At 35.6% G+C, this 25017-nt stretch overlaps 2 protein-coding genes across 2 annotated transcripts; both read right to left on the reverse strand.

The window, feature by feature from the left end:
• Positions 1-299: 299 nt before the first annotated feature.
• Positions 300-3221, reverse strand: LOC109012570. Its single transcript, XM_018994275.2, has 6 exons — positions 2977-3221; positions 2733-2809; positions 2592-2628; positions 1283-1499; positions 647-791; positions 300-515 (listed from the first exon to the last, which is right to left on the reverse strand). The coding sequence occupies exons 1-6, from the start codon at positions 3212-3214 to the stop codon at positions 300-302; spliced, it is 930 nt and encodes a 309-aa protein (XP_018849820.1). The 5' UTR covers positions 3215-3221.
• A 15847-nt stretch (positions 3222-19068) lies between these two features.
• On the reverse strand, positions 19069-23378 carry LOC109019985 (L-ascorbate oxidase homolog). Its single transcript, XM_019002367.2, has 8 exons — positions 23089-23378; positions 22802-22911; positions 21284-21554; positions 21059-21161; positions 20601-20946; positions 19758-20123; positions 19600-19678; positions 19069-19517 (listed from the first exon to the last, which is right to left on the reverse strand). The coding sequence occupies exons 1-8, from the start codon at positions 23227-23229 to the stop codon at positions 19296-19298; spliced, it is 1638 nt and encodes a 545-aa protein (XP_018857912.1). The 5' UTR covers positions 23230-23378; the 3' UTR covers positions 19069-19295.
• Positions 23379-25017: the final 1639 nt, after the last annotated feature.

Below are 25017 nucleotides of genomic sequence, written 5' to 3' on the forward strand. Positions count from 1 at the left end.
CAAAACCTCACAAGGAGGCTATAAATTACATGCATGGGAACAATTTTCACATGCCCCTGGGCCAACAGGCCGGCCATCATTAGCATGCACATGATGATGATCAGTGCCAGATCAACTAGCTAGCTCGCCTTACCCAATTACCCTAAGCAATTAAGTTTCATGTGTCAACTTATGATCATGCATGGTATCTAAATTCTAGGATTATCAAAGAAGGTCGAGACAATTTTTAAGGTCCCAAAACCGTCTCTATATATATATATATATATATATATATATATCGTTTATGTGCTTATTTAATTTCAAGCAAGAGTGAGCTCAAGAGAAACATCATTGACATGATCTGCACTTTTGTGCAGCTTCAACAATGACCTGGACCCTATTGAGTTCATTGATAAAGACATTTTATAATCATCCACTCGCTCTATATTCTCTGCGGGTGTTTCTTTTGTTCGATCATTGCTCTGGCAACCGGCAGCAGTATCTTGTAAGGGTACTCTTTTTTGCTCATTTGTCCCCTGCATGAAAACGTAAAAAATATGGTAATAGTTAGTCTCATCATGTATGACACGGACAAGGACACGGACACGGACACGTTTGTTTTTGTCTTTCATAATTGTGTTATGTGTGAGAGAGAGAGAGAGAGTACTCTAGTGGCACAGCTCTCGAGAAGATCTTTGAAGATGATGTAAGAATTTGGTTTCTGCTCCCATGCTTTGCTTGTTATTTCTTGGGATATTGGTGATGGCTCGGTCATTTTCCTTCCAATCCGCATGATCTCTTGCTTCCCCACCCTGCTAAAAAAGAAGCCAAAAACTGAAATTCGTATTGATGCCCAAGGTTATATACCACTAGAATCTCCCACTCTTAGCTGATTCTTTTTACTCATTCTAAGAAGACGTGTGGGGGTCATGTAAAAGTGCTCCTAGCTCCAAGTCACCCTAGTACAGTATCTTTTTCATGTCATGATGATTGTGAAGAAAAAGAAGAAATGCTCTCAACTTGGGATCCAATTGATAATCTATTAGCTAACTTGCTTCTACTAGTACTAGTACTGGCGAAGCATATTAATTTTCCCCATGTTTAATTAGTTTGGTGTCTTTTTTCTGTGTCTTCATGCATCTTCCAGTTATTTTCGAAATCCATGATCTTTTAAGCTCTCTCTTCAAGCTGCATATATATGCTAATTTAGTTCTTGTTTCCGTCCTATGCTGTGAGTTCAATCATTAGTTAATTACCGGTTCATGATATAGAGTAAGAAATAATTAAGAAAAAAAAGACAAACCATCGGGCTGGCATGCTTGTATTATTGGGAGTAAGATCTTCATTGCAATGATCAGTCCCAGTACTGTTCCTGCCCTGGAATGAGTTGTTATCCATCATTAATACGGCCGCGAACTTTTCACTCTGTTGGAAATATCTCTGTTTGAAGCATAAGAAGTTATAGTTTGAATGTAGAATGCCCTGTGCCTTATCATTCTTCTTTGCTGCCATAGCTGCTTCTGCAACAACAACAACCGCGCACGCACGTACTTCAAAGATCGCGGCAACCATGCATATTAAGGATCGATGTGCCTATCTATGTGTATATCAATTATAGGCTTTTGATCAACTCCTGTACTGTGAAATCTAGATGCTGAAGTTCTTGTGAAGGATATATATATAATCATGTAAAACCAGAAACTAAAATTATAAGATACTATATATAACATGATGATGATGATGACAACTTAATGATATCCAAAAGTCAAATATAAGTGCATAATTATGTGAGAAGGAGAAGCATGCTCATGCTCTTGTTGCACCCAGGATCTTAAACAACAACATAAAAAAAAAAAAACAAAAAAAGCCCACACACCCACACAAGACACGCCAAGATTTTTGACGTGGCCTGCTTGAGAAAAATAAAGAGCAGAGTTCGCACACCCCTATGGTTTTTTGTGCACAATTCAATATCCTTAATTATGAAAGCACACTATACAGGAGGGCTAGAGATTGAAAATAATCTTATCAGATTAAGAACGTTACAACGTCATGACGTTAGCATGCACAAACACTACGAGAGAAAACCCCATTTTCGTCTCAAAAAAATATTCGTCTCTAAATTGTCTCAAATAAATTTCATCCCAAATAAGTATTTTTAAAGACGAAATTTAATTTGTCCCTAATAAATTTTGTCTCTAAAAATTAAATTTGTCGTAGTAAAAGCAATATTTTTTTAGGAAATGAGAAAACTAATTATTTCTCGGATGGACAGAGAAAAGTACATCCATCAGTTAAATTAATCACCATCACAGATGGTTAATTCTCCATCAATTGCTGTATATAATCTTGCCGAGATAATAAATATTAGAGGGCTAATATACGAGAAAAAAATATGTGAAGAGCCAAAACCTCCTCGATCATGATGGGAAATGGGATTTACCAAACTGATCTTTATTGTTCATCAATGAAGCTTAATGGTAAAGAAAATAATGTGTTACTGTATTAAGAAAACTCATAAATACATGTGTTTTCTACAATATTGGGGGCATGCACGCATGAGTGAGTAAGCGATTTACATGATCATCATGTATATATTATATAGTACGTACCTTGTATCATCTGCTCATGCTTCATACTCCTATACATCTGTCAATTAGCCAACCTAATTGTTAGAAGATTATCAAAAATATTAACAAGAATACATACATTTCTAGCTAGCTGATGACCTAAACTGAGGGTTTGATCAAAACCTGAAGATGGCTCTTTACGTGAGATATGGTAAGGCCCTTCACATTCATTAGTTGTAAAACCATCTTTGGAGTAGCTCCTAAATAATTGAAGAAGAAAATAATAAGCGTATCAGGATTATTTTAATTGTACGTTAAGAGTAAAGCATGACTTTATTTTCTTTTCTTTTTTTCCTTTTTTCTAATAAGAGGATTAACTAAGGTGAAAGAGGGTCGAAATTATATATATACACAAAACATGGCTTACTGTCTTCTCCTCCAAGCCGTTGAACGGCATGCACGAAGCAGTGATGAAGATCAGGCGTCCACCGAAGCCGAGGCATTTTCGATCGAACATAAGGCCTAACTGCAGTGGACTTCAAGCCTCTCTCTGGCAGCTTGTCGTCCATTCGTGGCCTAGAAACCCTCATATGAGATGGCTGTGAGGGGCAATCTTCATTGTCCAAAGAAGATGATGGAGACCGTTTAAGAGAGCTGATATTCATATATGGCTTCTTGAGAGCTGAGAGAGAGAGAGAGAGAGAGAGAGAGAGAGAGAGGAAGGATTGGTGATCTGGGATGCAACAAGCTAGAAGAGAATAAATATTAGTGAGACTGTTACATAGTTTTGGTCTTATGTGCAGCTTTTCCTTAGCTCAGTCTGATCAGAGGGTCAGTTTAGTCCTTTGGAGTTTCGATTGGAGAAGAGAAAAAAATTGGACACGCAATTTCAGGCTAGGTTTTGGGTTCAAAAATGTCTTCATGATTGGGTGAAAGTGAAAGGCCAGTGAAACTGAAAAAGCAGTTCAGTTTCAGCTAGCTAAAAAAAAATCTTGATGATACCATTTTTTCAAGACATTCTAATAATCAATTGGGTCTTTTCTTAGACATTCTTTGACCTTATTTAGCTGGCCGACTAGCTAGTTCCCAGCAAAAACATTAATCAAGAAATATAAAAAGGAAAATATTATTTAGCTGGCCGACTAGCTAGTTCCCAGCAAAAACATTAATCAAGAAATATAAAAAGGAAAATATTGGAAAGAATCCGTCAGCTCTACGCGGTATTAACCTAGCTACATGATAAACATGATCAGTAGTACTACTCCAGCAGGCGAACTAGCTTTCTCTGGTTGATTAATTAAGCAAAATTAATTTTACGTGCAGTATTTTTTGTATTTTTTGCATATTTTTTATACATTCCATTAATTTAATTGATTATTTTTTTTTTAATATAAAATAATTGTTTTAATCAATTATATCAGTTAAATACATAAAAAAAATATACAAAAATAACTAGATACGACAGAACTCTTAATTAAGTACTGGAGTCATGTGTTTGCTTGCCCAGCTGTTAACTCCACTTTTGGTACAAATAAAAGAATGAAAAAGAAAAGCATCGACGAAAGATTGTTCATGATCTGAATTAGATTATCAGTCAGAATTTGTATGAATCCATGCCATGATATTAACCACATGCATGCATTATTTGTGATATCTGCATGCGAAGGAATGGTCAAAAGATTAGGTTTTCGTAATCATTTACACAAATACATTTACCTAATATATGTACAATTTGAACAGTACGTGTGACTTAAATTAATATAACCACGTTTACAATATTGTATACGTGCCTAGCAGCTAACAATTAGTGAAAGCTAGCTCTAGTCGTACGTTGGATCAATGAATGTTTAAGTTCAAATTCTTAGAATTGACCAAAATCAATTAACTTTGCAAACGTTACAAGAAAAGAAATAAATTAAAGATAACATGCATTCACCCGAAAAGAGACAAAAAGTCAGACGTTGAAAGCATTGAAATGACATAAGCAATGAATGTCTTGAAGGAAATATACCAAATTAGACCCCTATAAATTCAAAGCTCTCCGGCTCATTCCACGGAACAAAAGCACCTCTAAGTCTAGACTTTCTACTCAAACATGCATGTACGTTCACATTAATCTCATCGACCACATGAACATCACCACTCAGTCGACAACACGAGTTGCCACGTAGACATGCTTCGCATGTCGGGCTTCCTTCTCACGGGGACACGTCAGCATTCGAAGCGTCACGGGGATCTTCCATTGGTGGCCATGTACGTACGTAGTTTTAAGCGCATATGTTTTATCTGGTTGCACGCAATCGAAGTTAGTGATCTGGAGAAAGCCAAACTTGCATGTCGGGGCGTGGCCTTCCATGGCCATATTGCATCCTTTGCTGACAGAAGTAGCAGAAATGCAGAGAGAGAGTGAGAGAGGGGGCGGTTTCGAATTGGGGGAATATTCTCTGGAAGGAATGCCAGAAGCATGGACAAGTGTTCTGTGATATCGTAAGCTATGGCTAATATATACTATAACAGATTTCATTTATTCATCACAAAAAATAAGAAAATCGTCACAAAAATTTTTTGGTGACAAATTTAAAACTGTCACTAAAAAGGCATCATAAAAAGTATTTTATAACGGTTTATTGTACGACTATTATTAAAAGTTTTTTTTTTTTTTTTTTGTGATGGTTAGAAGTCTGTCGTGAGATACAATATTCGAACGTAAAGAGATTTTGTGAAAGTCGAGTTTTGTCACAGAAAGTACATTCAAACGTATCAAATAATATTCGAACGTTTGATTTTTACATTCGAACGTACACACGTTCAAACATTTGTGATGTGACGTTTGAATTTTACATTCGCACGTTATTTGACAATTGTTCGAACACCAAAGATTAAAAGTTCAAAAGGTTAATAAATATGTTCGAATATTAAGAAATATTTGTTCGATCGTAACAGAATAAGTTCGAACGTTTGTGAAGTATATACGTTCGAACATATATATCGCACGTCTATATAATTATGTTTGAACGTTAATTCGAATGTAAAGCAATGTTCGAACGTTCTTTGTTTACATTCGAACGTATTGGTCAAAACTAATAATTTCATAAAATTAAAAAGCATAAAAAATGTATTATATTACACCACAAATAGTATCATCTCATGAAAATGTTTTAGAGAGTTGCAAAATTAGATAACAAAAGTTTTGAACAATGATAGAGTTTATTTCTTCTTCTTTCCTCCCCTATCGCGATCCTACTGCAATGATATAACATGTTCCATCTAGATCAACATCTTCCTCTATACTTGTTCTTGAACTTCAATGCGTATTCTTTCCTTCTGGTCTCTTTGCCGCTCCTACAAACGCATATCTAGATCGTACTGTCGCGATAAGAGAGCCTCCAACTCCTATTGTCTTGAGTTCATCTGCTCAATTTCTTAGGGTGCAGCATCCAAATCCTTAGTAAAATTATTAACTTCTGAAGTCGAGGTCGTGGAGGATGAACCATCCCAAACCTCTTACCAAACCAGACTTCGTCCAGAAGACTTGCGTAAATATGTTCATGTCACTAGAAAAAGATTCTTAAGAGGCTGACTGCATCTCAATCATTTTTTCCTACAATTAGGAAGAAAGCACACAATAACTAACATATTCAAAGAAATAGTAAGAAAAAATCATATATATTCACATGTTGGCATAATTTATTCACACAAAATGATTTCACTTACATAATCATCTTTAGCGACATGATCAATCTACTTGTTATGCCCATCAGTGTGAGTAGCAACATAAACATGAATGAGAGAAATTTTCAGGATTATCGCGTTTCTAACAAAGCCATAATAGTAATTTTAAATAAATCATGTTAGTACTTAAATAAAAAAATATGATAAAAATGATTGAATTTTAATAAGTAATTATCATTTTATCAGCAAGGCGCTGGAACGACCTTGAACCGGCGCGATGGTGGATTGTCAAAGACGTTCTACTCTGTGCATTGATACAACTTAAGTGCTGCAGGAAAAATTGACAATGTTAAATATAACCTATGAAACCAATATAGATATAAATAAGTTATAGGGGAAAATCTAAAATACCTGATAATCTGGACTTGTGAAAAGATCACAATACTTCATTCAATCTTCTAACTCCATTTTTTGAAAAAGGGACTAGGCAGCCTCTTCCAACATCTCAAATTTCTTGAAGTGATCATGACATCGTCCCTTGTGACGCCGAAATAATGCAGTCATCAACTCATTCATAGTTCGTACTTCTTCGCTACGGTCAAAATTTAGGTCAAATTCATCCTAAGAAATGAATTACGTCAAAAATATGAAATTAAAACATCTATAAAAAAAACTAGGGTATATAGAATCACCAGTACACGACTCTGAATATGATCATTAACCTCATTTAGAAAATCTTGCCATGACCACACATAAAATGACGCATAAGCTCGGACTAGTATTGTTCTAACATAAGAGGAAAGCAATGTCACACTATCATCCACACTCCCAGTGGAGTTATTGTGGATGTGACCTTGATTTTCTAGTACCTTCTATTTTTTCCCAAAGCCAGACCACGTGTTAAGTCACGATCGCGACGTGACAATGCATCAGATAAAATATTTAAAATTATTAAAACCAGTATCCCCAAGTATTCAAATATAATTAATTATCAACAAGAATTTACTTACTGGTAGGTGTGGACTGGCCGTCTGCTTCTTGCGTATCAACTTGATCAGGAGCAAAGTTCTCAGTTGGGGAGTCCTCAACGATTCGGGACTTGGCGGAGGAGGCATATTTCTTTGTTGTCATTTTGGTGGCATCCTTGAAAAGCATTATTTTTTTCAATGAACTAGTTTAGAAATAATTATGAAAAATGTAATAGCCTAATTTATGTAAATAAAATATTTAGTACTTTTAATCTTCATCTCCAGATGTATTTTCCATATTTGTTGCAGAATATCCTTCAATAACATCTTTGTAATCTCCTTCTTTATCATCATTTTCTTCTTCGTCTTCTTCATCGACTTCTTCTTCCTCTTCTTCTTCTTCTCCTTGTTTTGATTCTTCTTATTCGTCAAAATCTTCAACTCAACGATCATTTAATACAAACGGGTTAAGATGTACAGGTGAGATGTCATCTCTAAATAAGGGGATTAGTTCAAGTGCACCAAGGTTAACAAATAAATTAATACCCTTTCCATTTTTCTAGTAGGCCTCTATAATCGAAGTGTCATCTTCATTTCTAATATAATCGTGATCTACTACCAATCATGCATCATAAATATTTTGAGGAAAAAAGTTATGTGCAACTTGCCAAGTTATCTCTCTACTAGCTTCATCAGCCTCTTTCATTGGATCAATCAAGTAATAGACTTGGGTCGCTTGACAAGCCAATATGAACGGAGCATCTTCGTACCATTTACATGTAGTATTTACACTCGAAAAGTGGCTATCACTATGTATCGATACCCGACCACCGGTATGGAGACACGTACATGCAGTATCATCTTCGTACCAATTATGGTGACGCATGCATTAGAAGTCAGCTTCTTACAAATTCCTACCGATAACAATTTCTGCAAAAATACGTGACAATTATGACTTTTCAATCTACATATTTTTCATTCATCAGGGCTCACGCATCTACTGAGATTTAACCGTTTGACAACTTCACACTTTGCAACCATTTGTAAAAGTCCATCCTCTCATCCGTTGTCATCGTAAAACATGCATGCGACATAACAACCCTATTGTCTTTCACCTGCAAATGAAAATTATGTTTAATTCTCATTCTCTCAAGATCTCAAGATCTTTCCTCGTCTTAATCTTGCAATTTATCTTTTTGTTAATGTTCATCAATGTCCCCAGTATATTATCACAAATATTCTTCTTTATATGCAGTGCATCCAAATTATGTCACAACATGTATGACGACCAATATGGAAAGTAAAAAATAAAATACTCCACTTTGTCCAATTTAATTCCGTTGCACCTCGTTTTCTCTTGTTCTTTCCCCGACCTTTGCCAAAATTGTTCGCTCCAAGTTCCATTAATTGTTCCACTATCTCATCTCCAGACAACTCATTTGGAGTAATTCTGTCTTTCACTCTCCCATCAAATTATATCATCTATATTGCACAAGTTTCGTCACTCTTGTACTCTGCATGTCAGTAAAAATTTCAGCAGCACATCTCCATAATTCTCCAAGTGTACATGGTCGCAGAGAGGGATTGTCACCCTGCAAACCATATACCCGAAGAACAAATGAAGAAAACACCGAAATTTCCATCATGGACTTGTAAAGAAAGAGTAATGAAAATGTACAATATAGAAAATATAATCTCAAACTGTCCACACTAGATAATTTAGGAATTAGTGAACACCCTAATATACACTAATTCCTAAACGAGTCTAAAGTTATTCATCTAATGTCACACACACAAGCTATAGCATATAACATATAGCTATAACACAAGTTATAACATATAAGTAATGTATATTCATACTAAATTTCTTCAAAATCCTCAATAAAAAATCAATTGTTGGGTCTTAACTGAGGATTCCGAAGAAGTTTAGTATGTTTTTTTCTAAGTATAGTATGTGGAGTTGGTTATTTGTTATTGTTATAATTTCCTAGAATTTTAAAATTATCATTAATTAAGTTAGATATAATTATATATCAGTCTAAGATGTAGATTTAAATTATATATATGTGAGTTGTGTTTAATGTGAATTTGATTCCAAATAGATAAGGTTATAAATTTAAATAATGTATATATTCATACTGAACTTCATCAAAACCCTCAGTAAATAATTCATTGTTGGGTCTTAACTGAGGGATTCGAAGAAGTTCAGTATGTTTTTTCCTAAGTATAGTATGTGGAGCTCGTTATTTGTTTTATTGGTTATTGTTTTAATTTCCTAACATTTAAATATTACCATTAATTAAATTCATATAGTTACTTATCAATCTAAGATGTAGATTTAAATTAGATATGTAAGTTGTGTTTTATATTATTAATTACTTATTTTTCTTAATCTAAGTATATATTATTAATTACTTATTTGTTTTAATCTTGGTATAGATTATTAATTACTTATCTGTTTTAACCTTAGTATAGATTATTAATTACTTATTTGTTTTAACCTTAGTATAGATTATTAATTACTTATTTTTTTAATCTTAGTATATATTATTAATTAGTTATTTGTTTTAATCTTAGTATATATTATATAGTTATATAGTATATATAATATAAATATATAGTATAGTAATGTATATAGTATATATTACATATAATATAGTATAGTAATCTATATAGTTAGTTAGTAATCCAGTATATAGTATATATATATAAATCTAGTATGTGGTATATATAGTATAATATAGTAATCTAGTATATGGTATAGTATAATATAGTAATCTAGTATATGGTATATAGAGTAATTTAGTATATAGTGTTAATACCTAAATTCGCATAACAGACTAGGACTGGAGGAAAGAATTATCTCTGGCCCACGTTGGTGATTCAGGCTTCAATATGGTGCTCTTCGCATTCATCCATGAAATAAATAACAAATAAGCAAATAGAAATAAATAAAGAGAGACAAAACTTTACGTGATTTGGCATAAATCCTATGCCCATTGGTTGTTTGGGGGTGAAATCCATTATAATGGGTGCTTTTACAATCTCTCATGGCCTCACATATCGCACAATACAATAGAGAAATTTAGGGAAGATCCTTTTGAGTCACTGTGTGTGGTGGAGTTTGGGCGTATGGAGCTTTTGTGTAGATAGCTTGTGGAGAGTCTGTTCGTTTTGTGGGGGATCTCCTCATATATATAGAGGTCTATTTCCTTAAAGTGATTGCCTTGTGAAGCCTTTTTCCTTTTAGAAGTTTGAGTCTCTTTCCTTTTAAGAGTCTAAGTCTACCATGCTTTGCCAATGATGAGGACACGGGATGCCCACAATACCGAATGGTCTGTTCTGATGACAACAAATTAAGATGGCGTGCAATGCTTGAGAGGGCCTTCGTAGTCGGTGGTTCGTGCCACGCAAGTGATTCCCAACGAATTATATTCTCAGGGTGTACAATCACTATGTTTCTTGTGGAATCTCGAGGAGCTTTGCAAGGAAATTCTTCCAAAAATCAAATTCGATAGTAAAAAAAAAATATCAAGTTTGAGACAAACCAAAGCAATTTAGCTATCGCTTTCTATTCTTCAGGACTCGTGGTTGACATGAGACCAAGTTGCATTGTTCATCAATTCCTCTATCTTCAATCAAACTATTTGATTCATAGTCATTTTGTACAAATGCGTTGCTCATGGCAAAGTTAAGTGTGGGTGTTCAAGTTGTGTGCCTCTCAGTGGTAATTTTGTCTTCATTGGTTGTGAGTCTGTGACTTAGAGTAGAGTTTGGCAGAAACGTTGGCCTAGTTGCTCGGAGGATAAGTGCTCGCCAAGGGAGATTGTCGTAAGTTGTTGCCTGCCGTGCAACGTCGCTCGCCATGTGAACTGCTCGATATTGTCTCCGTGGGCAGGGGAGCTTCCGTGGGCTAGCACTAGCGAGGAACTAGAACTTTGGTGGCGAGGGAATTTCAGTAGTGAACACTGGTGGTGAGGAACTTAATGGCGAGCACGGGTGGCAAGGAACTCAGTGGCGAGCACTAGAACTTTGACGGTGGTCATCCGGCGAGGAGAAACCAGCCAACAATTCTTATGTGGTCTAAGACCTCCTTTGCCGACGGCCAAAAATGCCGGCGATGCAGGTGGTGGTTGTTGACACACGAAAACTTCGCTTCTAGGCCTTCTACAGCGTGCATGGTGCAGTTAAGCTCGCCAATTGCTTGTGGAGTGCTACGATGGGCGGAGCTACGGGGTAGAGGACCCTTGAGCTTGTGATAGAGGCAGGTGGTGGTCGTTGGCAAGCATGTTGCCAGCGGGTGAAGCTGCCTGCAGTGTGCATCACGCACAAATCCTCTGTCCGTCTCCTTTCGTCGGATTTGGGCATGCCAACAGGAGGGAAACACTTTCGACAACAGGCAACATCGGCACGTGGCATCCAGCGACCCTAATAGTATCTAAGCAGTTAGAGGGTAGCTTCTCGTCAATGTTTGATTTCTTGGTAGTGAGATACCTGCAGGGAAACCCCCGTCGGCTCTGTCCTGGTTCTCAGCATAGTAGCCGGGACTGTGCCGCGCCACAAATGGAGTCGGTGGGCAACAAGTCTGCCATGCACGGCGATCCTTAAAGGGGCCGTGGAGGTGCTCTGTGCCATGCACGAGCACGTAACGTGCATGGCATATGTCGCCCAGTGCTCGGTGCACATTCTCAGTGCACACCACATTTTGTGGGTCCCTCCATATATAAATATATATTAATTTGTTCTATGAAATAAAATAATAGGTGCAAGGTTTAGGAACTTATCTGAGTTTTTTTGGAGAAGATCTCATGAGTAGGAGAATGTCCTTCTCCCAATTCTAGTCTAGAAGATATTGTCGATCCTACAGACGGCGCTAGCAGTTAATGCCTAAATTCGTATAACAGGTCGGAATGGAGGAAAGAATTATCTCTAGCCCACGTTGGTAATTCGGGATTCAATACAGTGCACTTCGCATTCATCCATGAAATAAATAGTAAATAAGCAAATAGAAATAAATATAGAGAGACATAAAGATTTACGTAGTTCGGCATAAAGCCTACGTCTATCGGTTGTTAGGGAGCAAAATCTACTATAATAAGTATTTTTACAATCTCTCATGATATCACATATCACACAATACAATAGAGAAATTTAGAGAAGATCCTTTGAAGTCACTATGTGTCGTAGAGTTTGGGCATAGGAAGCTTTTGTGTAGAAAGTCTGTGGAGAGTCTGTTCATTTTGTGGGATATCTCCTCATATATATAGATATAGAGAGAGAGGTCTATTTCCTTAGACTGACTACCTTGTGAAATATTTTCCTTTTAGGAGTCTGAATCACTTTCTTTTTAGGAGCTTGAGTTCACTTCCTTTTAGGAGTCTGAGTCCACTTGACCTGTCTCTTATTGGATTTATCTCTTAACTTGATTTTTTATCTTATTTCGAAACTAAATTATAGGCTACTAATTTGACCCTTACATATAGTATATATATGGTAAGTATAGTAATCTATATAGTATATATTAATCTATATAGTTACTATATTAAATTAGATAGTATATAGTAATCTATGTAGTTAATAATCTAGTATATCGTATATATAGTTAATCTATATAGTTAGTATAGTAATCTATAAAACTATACAAATTACTATATATATTACTATATATTGTATTACTATATACTACAATATTAAAATAATATATATATAGTATATATTACTATATTACTCTATATACTAACTCCATATAGTATTTTTCCAGTTGATCTATATTTGGAAAAATATACTATCTATAATATTTACATATAAATATACTATATATAAAAAATTCATTCATTTTATATTCGAACATTTACAACACACGTTCATAAGGTGCGGGAAATAACGTAACATTCGAACATAATAGTTGTAACGTTCGCACGTTACTTGTATATATGTTGTGTATCCAAACGTCGAACGGCATTTCCACCCACATCCAAAATTCGAACCGTCACACTCAACCATCGAATTTGTCACACACCGCTATCAATCACCACCACAACCGTCACAGAAAAAGTTAGTGTACATCTCTCTCCATTTTATTGTATTTTTTTTAACCTTCTTATGGGGTTTCGGTATGAACCGAAACTCATTCGGAGCCAGATTTGTAATTTGATTTTCCAGCCACCATAAGTGGCCAATGGCCAAATGGCCACCGTAGATAGTCTACGCTCAATATATATTTCATTTCTACGGTGACCAATTCAAGATAAACATCCTATTTAAGGAAATCGAAAATAACTGAGTCGACTCAGCCATTTCTAGGTTTAAACGTCCGAGCGTCCTATTGGCAACGTTAGAACTATGATCTGTACTCCGACGTATGTTAATCTAAGTTCGAATGCAAAGTTTTCCTGGCCATTTGAATCCTAACGTTCAAACGTAACATTTCTATAGTTTGAACGTTTATATTTACGTTCGAACTGTATACATCAAACGTTCGAATGTAAAGTCTCGTGGGACATTTTAGTCCTATCGTTTGAACGTAGAATTGCATAAGTTCGAACGTTAATTTATTAATTTCTTGCAAAATATGATTTTATTTAATTGGTATTAGAATGGTATGAGTAAATGAAGCCATACACACACACATGTATGTAGGACCGAGTCCACTCACTGCACTAACTCAAGACCATAATTTGCATCGACTTCTGAGTCACTGAGTTCCAAAGGATGTATGATCAATATGCAAATGATGACGCTATGATTAAATTAATGATCACGGCTAGGGCTGTAATCGAGCCTAGCCAAACCGGCTTTTAGCTTGTCGAGCTCGGCTTGACTCAAAATACATGAACTCGAGATTTTTTTTTTTTTTTGTTCGAGCTCGACTCAATAAGCTAAACTCTCAACTCGAACTCGAGCTCGAGCTCGTCCCACAAACGAGTTTAGACGAGCTCGAGCTCGAATTGTTTTTTTTTTTTTTTGAGTAAGATTTAATAATAAATAAATAAAAGATCTAATATTGAATTTATACAACTAACAAGTAGAACCTCTATTGAATTATAAAATCTTAAAAAATTTATAAATAATTAAAATATCTAACTAGTTGATATTTATCCAAAATAATAATATATTATATGCATACATATATTATTAATACATATACTTAATATGATAGCATATATCTATTTCATATATGGTTCTCACATACTAGTATATGAAATTATTAAATTTTATCGATTAATTATTATACAAATTATAAAATATAACTATAAAGTATATTCACTATATAGACATGACTAATTAGATTACATATTATATATTTAATTATAAAAGTGGTATGCTTATATTATTAGCTAATACATATATATATATATACATAGATGTATGTATATATTTATCAATATATGAATGAGTTTTAATCGAGTCGAGCTAACGAGTCGACTCGAGCATAAACGAGCGAGCCTTAGCCGAGTCGAGTCAAATTTTGTCGAGTATGTATCATTTACAAATCGAGCGGGTATTTACTTTCATGAACGAGCTTTTTTTTTCACAAGTCCAGTTCGATTTGAGTTTAACCGAACGAGTACCGAGCGGGCTATCAAACAGACTGGTCCATTTACAGCCTTAAACGTTAAGTTAAATACGTTTGAATACACTCACACGTTCAAACGTATTACATGAAATGTTTGAATATAACGTTTCGTAGGTCTTTTGACTCCTAAGGTTCAAACGTGAATACCTACACATATCATCTACTACGAACGTGATTGCAGCTGAGGACGCACCAGATGAAGGGCGTGATTACAGTTGAGGATGCACCAAATGTAGGCACATCTGCATCATCTACTGGCTCAATCGAGTCTGGCCAGAGATGTAGACCAGCCAGAGGGCGAGAGGACTGATCAGCCTCAAGATGACGACCACAATGAGGATTTCTTCGTCCTCACTGGGAGATACCACACACCGTCCGATAAGAAGAAGCATTCTCTCAGACATTGCTGCTACCATTTCTTTGTATGTTGCATCTCATAGCTACAACAAACGTGGATCCTGTGGCACATAAGGCCACCTTCAGTCAGACTCGTGCACAATTCCTCATACGAGTGACACGTGGAGAGCCCATCGACTTGCCACTACTGTGAATATTTGAGATGATCCGTTACAAGGCGAGCATCATCTCCACTGACAACTTATCATATGAGGTAATCATTACTCAGCTATTACTAGGCGGGAGAGTGCCACCCTAAGCAGAGGAGTGGTTGACTGAGTAGATGAACTCCCTAGACATGATCTCACATCGTCAGAGCATTGGACAAGTAAGGGGGCGTGCTCGGCTAAGCCTGGGCCTACACCAAATCTTGTTCCTCGACCCAGCCTAGGGCCGGAGTTGCTCCCCATAGTGGGAGTACTAGTCTGCAATCAATAGGTACATTTGCAGGGGATGCTCGCTGCTTGGGTTGATATGATGGTCTCGAATATTACTACACACATCTATCAAAAAATCGCGTCAATACAACAGAGTGTCACCGAAGTTGTCCATCGTTTAAATATTCTAAATGAAAAGGTCAACACATTGACTGGGGAATTTCATGCATTTGTAAACAACTCATTCGAAGTGTTTTGCACTTTTATCGTATTTTATATTTCTATTTTAATATATTAATTATTTTTGTAGACTTTATGTAATGAACAATATCATTTAATATATCTAGTGTTTTTGTATTTCAATTCTCAATATTTTTTAATTTGAAATTCCATTTTTAATTTTAAAACAATTTACGTTTGAACGTTAATGGCTATCGTTCGAATGTTCGAATTAATAACTTATACGTTCACACGGAAGTGGGCTTATTGTTATACATGAATCATTCGAATGTAACATTTTATATGTTCGCATGTACTCATTTGAAAACAACATCGTCTGAGTTACGTTCGAACGAAACATTAATATAGTTTGAACGTATAACCACTTCTCGTCCACCTCTAGTGACAGTTTCCTGAAACCGTAACAGAAAATAATTTTTTGTGACGATTTCAAGACTGTCACAAATAAAAAACTGTCACAAAAACTCAATTGTGTTATTGTGATATATGGCTATAGAGGAAGAACAAAAGTGAACGTGGAATACTAAAACACAGAGAGGAGAGTTGTCAACTTGTACATATATAATATACTAAAAGGTGAACGTGTACTAATACACATTATTCACATATCATAATTTAATTTATAAGATTTTAAATTTTAAATTTTAAATTTTATGTTTCAAATCAAATTATACTACCTGAATAATATATGAAGTAAGGATTTTCAAATAAAAGAAATGCTAATTGTAGTTGTAATTGTACAAGCAATGTGCAATCACTTTGAAAAAAGTGAATAAATACGAGATCCACGTGAAAAAAATTAATTTTTTAATAATATACTCTACTCTTTTTCAAAGCGAAAGCACGACACTTGTACATTCTACAACTGTATGTAGCATTACTCTTTAAATAAATAAATAAATTATTCATATATATACATATGATGAGAAATGGTAAATCCACCGACATTTTATATTGAATTATTTATTTATTTATTTATTTTTACTTAATAGTTAATTTTAATGAGTTTGTGATTTTTTTTATTTTTAAAAATGATTAAAATGTTTAAAAAATATTTGGAAAAAAAAAATGCTTATCGAATAGTATAATTTTTTTATTGGTAATTTTCTGTGTATTTCTACCGATCGGTATAAACATTGGTTGAAGGGTCGGTGGCCGACACCATATATGATATATCACACTTTTCATGATAAGATGTAGAAAATATATATGAAATTCCACCAGCAATGTTGAAGAGAAAGATAAATCTGAAATGATTTTGGTAACAAAAACGAGACGTCGAAAATGGCCTTGGTGATCTACACCTATGAAGTTAGTAGTGATAGCAATACAGATTTTCAAAGGGTGACGATGGTATTAGCTTTTTTTTTATTGGCATCCAATGTTCAAGAACAGCTTCTTGATTAATTTTGAGAGTGTATAGGCTATTGGTAAAGATCAGTTTTTTGCAAATGCACATCAGATAATTTAACAGATAATTCCGCTAGGAATTATTTACACTCAAGAAGATTCGAATATTAGATCTAAACGGAGCATACCATCAAAATTAAACTGCTTAATATGGTTTTAAAATTTCAAATGAACAAACATATACAAAAGGATATATTGGTGCATTTTCTAGTTTCAGCAGTATGATTAAATGACTCTTTAATTACTTTCACGCGATTATTCGTGATAGTAGTATGTTTGAGATGTTCATTCATGACTTGATTTAATAAGATTATATTAATTTTATCTTGTGTTGTCTAAATTATCTTGGCTCTCTTTATAAAATTATTTTAATCTTACAGATGATTTTAATCTAGAAATAGAATAAAAAATATTTTATTATAGTTTTAGCTTTGCTCGACCCCCAATAACAAATTCCTAATTCCGCCACTGTAAAGTTCAACACTAACAACACTAAAACCTACATCCACAGGTCTAGGATGTAAATTCACTACAAATAGAGTTTGATAGAATATCTCCATCCTCGCTATTCAAGCTCTCTACAATTGTTACCATGGAGTTTCCTCTAAGAAAAATGATCTCGGAGTTATCTTATTATTCCCTTTCCTCCTTTTCTCAAATGAAGTCATGAATCTTATCTCTTCTGCAAACTCTCGGCCATCCACTTCTAGTCTATTTCCTTGTTTTATATCTCATTCCTTCAATTTTATCTTACCTCCTTATTTCATTGGCGGTGCTATTCTGCCACTCAAAGTGTACCGCTCATTTTTATCGCTAGTTCAAAATTTTTATTTTATTTTTCTTCAATTTTTTTATTTATACTTTTTTTATCATTTTATAACATTTTTAAAAAATATATAAAAAAGTATCAATACACTATTTAACCATTAAATAAAGAAAAAAAAATACATGAGGGGCAAATGAAATAGACAAAGTAACATTTTTCTTATTTTATATCCAATCAACTCTATGTCTTTGTCAGATATTCTCTTTCTTTCTTCCATAGTAACATAGTGGGTTTCTTCAAATCTTTCAATTTTAGTGGTTTTTAGGTGGGTTTGGATAGTAAAATGAAATAAGATGATTTTAGATAAAAAGGTAAAAGTTAAATAAAATATTATTTTTTAATATTATTATTTTTTTAGTATTTAAAAAAATTAAATTATTTATTATGTTTTATATACAAATTTAAAAAAAATATATAATAATAAAATAAAATGAGATTGAATGAATTTTTAATCCAAATCGGGCCGTAGTTTACACTGTAGCTCATTTTACCATAACAGTATAAATGTAATTATTTTTTACTTAGTAGTGGGTTCCGTGGCATTATTTTTTAGAGGTATGCTGCGCATCAGCCGGAAGCCGCAGCACACCTCACGGGTATATATATATATATATATATATATATATATATATATATATATATATTTTCATTCATTACGTTGAGTGTGCGGCAACTTCCGACTGATACCAATACTTTTTCTATTTTTTACTATTGCAGATCACACCTTCAATGTGCATCGTGCAATCACATTTGTTTCACGTTTTTCTGCGGTAGAATTTTTGGGTATTTAATGGTTCTTTTTCAAACATTGGAGGAGATCATCTTGAAACCAAATATGAAAGAATATAACTAAATAAATAAATAAATATTCGCTTGAAACATATAAATCTAATTTATAATTTGCTTTTTGGAACACTTATCCCCAAAGAATATTTATATTTGGAATCCTTTCATGATTTATGAAGTGCATTTTTAAAGAACTCAAAGGGATCTATCAAGCTTTGGGGCAGTACCGGAGGCAGCCTTTTTTTTTTTTTTTTTTTAATCATGGTCATACTGAAGAGATTCAACCAGATATTATTCTTACCAACAACAAGGTTCTGAATTCAACCAATAATGGTGTTCACTGTTCAGAAGAACGGTGAAGACACCCGAGTAAATTCTACAAAAAATTCAGAGCTCAAGTTGAGCTCTTGCATTGATTTACCGCAAAGAACAGTCTACTTCTCCCCCCAAGAATCATGTCATCATGATCCTCTCCAGACAGACAGTAGTTTATGTCTATTTGGCTCGAAGAGGTCGTGTGCGGCGACCTCTTGCCCGACCACAAAGAAGAGCATTCTTTGGGATTGGATTTTCATCTCTCCAAGAGTTTGAAGGGGAGAAGACCCGGAGATAGAACTGCTGACCCAAGTACTGCCTAGCCCAGTTCTCTGATCTTATGTTCCACATTCCCACGTTGTCCAAAGCCATGTATATTGCAGTCCATGCTCTAGGATACACCTGCATTCAATAGTCATGCACATCCACACGACAGTAAATGAGTACTATGAAATTTCCCTCAAAGTACAAACTTTTGTTATACCTGAATGGTGTAACGGGCAACAGTGTCTCTCAAATTGTAGCGTGTTCTACTTGCAGGTGTCCATTGCCCTCCATCCATCCTGATCATCCAACAAATTGCCAATATATTGACATACTTTGGCAAGTATATAATTACTACTGAGAGAAAGAGATGCTTACCCCATGACAAAGAAAGAATAGCCATCAATATGCCATGACTGCACAGTGTCTTCCCAATTTTGGAACACAATCTCAACATATTCTCGGAAATTAGCACCCATAACAGAGGTCTGGAGGTAGGCATTTCCCCCTGTGGGAACACTAGAAATGGTTCCAACACTAAAAACTCCAGGGATCTTGAAGTAGTCAGCAAGTTTTAGTGGGGTGTCTGCCGGGACAAATGAGACGCTATTTACTGCGTATCTCTGCTTGCCATTAATATAAGGAGCAGAGTTCGCAAGCATGATTGTGCGGCTAGTTTTGATCATTCCATAGTGATAAGAGCCTTGGGGATTGGGTCTCGGCCCACTCGCAGTCAGGTTCCAACTGAGCAGAAACAATTAACATACGTATATATGTCAAATAATCAAACACTGCATCAAAACATGCACGGCAGGCAATATTCTGCTGCAACATTTTTTATAGAAAGAATGTTATGGGAGGAAATGAAACTTGGATATAGGAGCTGAGCCTTTTCTGGCAACAGGGGATTGATAGGAAATATGGTAGTTCGGCAAGAGGATGGTGTGGTATATGGTCCCTAATATGTTTGGAGTTGACTGACGTATGTCCAGATTATTGATGGAGCTTTTGGCATGTTAGAAAAATAAGCTTGGGCAGAATGATCTTAATGCTAATTTGTAGCGTGGTTCCTTCTTATTAATTGTAGTACATTTGGAAAAAACAGAAATCCAGAAGTTTTTCACGACTGCAAGATGACGATTTTGGCTTTACAAGTCATTGAAAATGAAGCCAGAAAAGTAAGATTCTGAAAGAAATTAAGTATTATACACACGCACATACCGAATAGATCGGGCTTGGCTAAGGGATGAAGCAATCTGAGTGGTAGGCCCAATTGGGACAGGACCAGAAACTCCCTTGCTTGAATAGCTGTAGTGAAGAATGGCTGTTGTTGTCAATACCCGAGTGGTGAAGCGTGAAGAAACTACAATGTAGTAATCCTGGACAGGCTGATCAGCTGTGACCAGGACAGAATATGACTGCCCAAGATGAATATCAAGGGAAGTGTAGGTATTTTGGAGCGTGTGAGACCCTTCTACCTCTACCAGCTTCATACTGTGCCCCTGAATTCTGAAATTGATCGAAGTTGTAAGCCCCACATTTGATATCCTGAACCTATACGTCTTACCTGAAAAAAAATGTGGATAGCAATGGGGACAAGGGCAATAGTCACTATAAGTTTCAATGGTTAAGAGAATTTGCAGCCAGAGAGACAGAAAAGTACATTAATAGACAGATACCTTGATCAACAGTAAATGTGTAACCATTCCAGCCACGACCATTGATGAGAAGCCCATCAGGGAAAGGAAGGTTGCGACCGCTGTCCAAGAGTCGTCTCAGTACCTATAAACCAAAGGGATACCACAATAAATACTAAGGCTTACAAGATATGTAAAACAAGAAAGTGGGATAACATCAAGGTTCTGTTCTGTTTCCCCTGAACATGCCTATGTTGAGATACTTACGTAGTGGTTTGTCTTGAACCAGTCCCCAGCTAGTAGGGTGAAGTCCCCAGCAGGAGAAGGGAAAGGAACAGGAATCCCTGGGCGGCTCCAGATTCTGAAGCCACCGAAGCCTCCAGCAGCTTTTTGAAATCCAAATGATGGGAAGTAGAAATAGCTACCAATCTGGTCCTTCACTTGGAGAATATAAGTGAAATTCTTTCCTGGTCGGATTGGACAGTTAGTACCATACACTCCATCTTGCCATGAGTTCCTCCTCTGCTGTATGCCATTCCTGTTTTTAAACGATAACACAAAGTAGATAAACTCAATATCAGTTGCTCAGCATCCATATCAGCCGTCACAAATGTGCACACAATCAACTGCTGAAAAGAAATGGCTCATATGCCATCTTGGCTGATTTCTTCAATGCAAGTTTACCAAAATAAAGTGGCCTTGAGAAATCATTCGAGCGGATAATTATCCTGCTTAAAGGTGAGAGGAACTTTTTACACATTACCATATACAACAAATCCATGAGTCAGAAGATAAGCGTGTCATGGTTTCCTTACAAGTTTAAATTCGCTTAATCACCTTCAGCGTGGAGGCTACCACACCTCTGCAACCGGAAAGACTATGAAGCTTTCCCAGAAGCAAAAAATTGACACATCCAACTGATAAAGATGTCTCTGTTTTTTTTTTTTTCCTTTGTTAAGTAACTAAGAAACATGTCCCTTCTAATCCGTAAATATTCTCATTAAATAATAGATCTGGGCTATCTGACTACAAGTACTAATGGAGCTTGCTTTAAAAAAAAACAAATAAATAATGGAGCTTAATGAATGATGCTAAACCATCCATATCATAATGCACCCATGACACTCCGGAATAGCCCATTTAGTAAATCGGCCAAGATTCAAGACCAGATGTTGACTTGATCTTAAAAGGGTTATGAATCAACTCTAGTTTATCCATTTTACTCTGAAACAAAGCACAAAACCATTGTAATTAATAAAGTAATGCAAAGTAGATGTCGGCATGCACAGATCTTGCATGTGGAAATAGAAATTAGTCATATGATGCCAGCTGCTAAAAGGGCAATTTTTTAATATCATAGATTTTAAATAGCCAATCAATGAGAGAGTCCTGATAGGAGAGGTGTGTTGACTCAGAACATAAGATCCAACCATTTGAAAAGGAATATGTTAGATGTGACTTAACAAGACCCAGCCCGACAAAAGTGACTGTAAAGGCAAAACATACTTTTCTTAGATTCATTCTCGTGAAAAAAACACTCTCCAAAGGAGCCCCAAAAGTTCCCCAAATTAACTTTCACTAGAGAGTGTATGTTGGCTAGAGATTATCCAGTATTTTAAGAAAGAAGAATACGACTCTGAACTGCTATTAGTGGAAGCTTAGCTCCTTACTGGGTTACTGATAAAATAATACGCTTTAACATTTTGCTCTCCGTTTTCATTTTCTTGCATTTTCCCAGATCTAAAGAACATAAAGTAATGCTAACGGAAATTCGACGCATTTTACCATGAGATGAGGAATGGCTCCCTCAGGTAGTTGAACACATTGATGACCAAGTTATCATTCGTAACAGCGTCGATCTGAGGTCCTGGGAATTGCCCATTTATCAATATTCCCTGCAACATTTCTCTCTATCACCACGCAACCCAAAAATACCGAGAGAGAGAGAGAGAGAGAGAGAGAGCAACTTTCCTTGCTTCCAAACAAGAAAAGAAAAGCATTTTGCAAAGAGCAGCCAAGCAAAGAAACAGGGTTGCAAAGGCAGAGCAAGTAAAATGAACAAGTTCAAGCACCTGTTGCTTAACTCCAAGAGGGTAGATATCACCGTAGGTGACTTTCCACGTGAGGAATCTATACGGGTCTTCACCATTAACGCCATGAACAGCAACAAGAACCAAAGCAGTGAGAAAACAAAGGACCCTGCATTCCCTCATTGTTCTTGTTTCTGTTTCTAATCAGATGGAGCTTTCTGGGTCTCCCAGTACTCACTCCAAATCAGACTAGAATCTCTCTCTCTCTCTCTCTCTCTCTCTCTCTATATATATATATATATATATCTAGCACTTTCTCAACTTTATGTTTGGTTGTGCTCTCCTTGAGCAGAGCTCAGTTTTGTAGTTTTTTTTTTTTTTTTTGTGACAAGCAAAAGAGCAGAGCAAGATGGGCTTGTGAGCTGTCAGGGTTAACTCCTTTCACGTGCAGGCTGTTGGGTTGTCCTCAGAGGCGAGTGAGATTAATGCAGAGATTCTCCCCCACATCCTATCCTCTTCCCACTTGCTGCTATCAGTAAAATTCGGTGGATATTTATATTTTATAGTCCTATTGCTACCTAAAAACATAAATATATAGTTTTATTCATTGATTAATTAAGGACTTTCGATTATACGACTCTAATCTAGTCCTAGACTCGCAGTCACAACTACTCACAAGTCCATAAGGTCAAAGTTCTCAAAAATAAATAATAAATAAAAAGGAGGATAAGGTCATAAAGTTAATTTTGTTCCTTTTCCACATTTCCATCACCTTTAGGAATGTGTTTTTTAAATGGTTAAACATGCATTCGATTATTCTTTAACTACTTAGTTTGTATTTATTTGAAACATTAAAAATTATTTGATTTTGTAATGAACAGGTTTTATTTTGTTAGACATAAGAATATTTATACATTATATACTATTTATATCTTGGAAAATGAAAGAAAAATAAAACTAATATCTACTTTTTATGTTTTGTTATTTATATTGAGTTTTTAAACATTTTGTATGGAATAATCATACACTTTGTTGATGCCGGAAAAAGCGCACAATTAGTCGGAAGGAAAGAAAGATTCATTTCTTACACAGTAAGTCGACTGGGTCTCAATCGGTGTTGTTTGGAATCCCCAGTAGTGTTTTGGTGCAACTGTATGATAGCGATGCGTACGTTTATGGCGGTGAATAGAAAATAAGTGCAGAGAAAGTAAAGATAGATGGACACTAAAATTTACGTGGTTTGGCAATTGGCTTATGTCCACAAGGTTTGAAGAAGAGAGTTTTCATTATAATATATTTGTTTACAATCTCATGGTTCCTCATATCTCATTGTACAAAGAAGGTTGGACCTCTTCTTGTTGGAGATATTATCTTCTTCAAGAGGTTTGCTGAAGAAGAAGATGATATGATCCCACCCCAGTTGAAGTTATTTGGGCATCGCCTTTTATATGATCATCTTCCTGCAACTATTGATAGTTGCATGTCTGACCCTTCACTGTACATGCTAGCATGCCATGAGGTGTTGGTTTCTTTTGCGTGTGTCAGTTTCCCTTATCTTCTTACTTTCCTTTTGATTCATCTGACACTTATATGTTCTCATATCTCTCATTGTTTCTTTCTAATTGTTTGTCTTCTTATTTTAGTGGTGGGCTGGGTCCAATTATGGACTATGATATTTTGTCCCTCCACACACTTAATGAGAATATATATAGAAATATCATATTCTCTAGAATTCTAACACTCTTAGCCCTCGTTTGGATTCGAATGTGACTTCGAATATATGAAGATGATTTCGAATATTTGAAGTTGATTTCGTACGGTACAAGTTGTCTGTCCAAGCGGTCTCATGTCAAGAAACTTTCGCATAAGACAAAGGAGACGTGCCCAGCCTTTTATGACCGTTGCTTTATGCCTTTTGACTGGGCAAGACAGAGAGGGTGTAATGGCTCTTCAAGGCCCTCCCACCCACCC

This window comes from Juglans regia, chromosome 4 (assembly GCF_001411555.2).
Source record: "Juglans regia cultivar Chandler chromosome 4, Walnut 2.0, whole genome shotgun sequence".
Taxonomy (NCBI): Eukaryota; Viridiplantae; Streptophyta; class Magnoliopsida; order Fagales; family Juglandaceae; genus Juglans; species Juglans regia.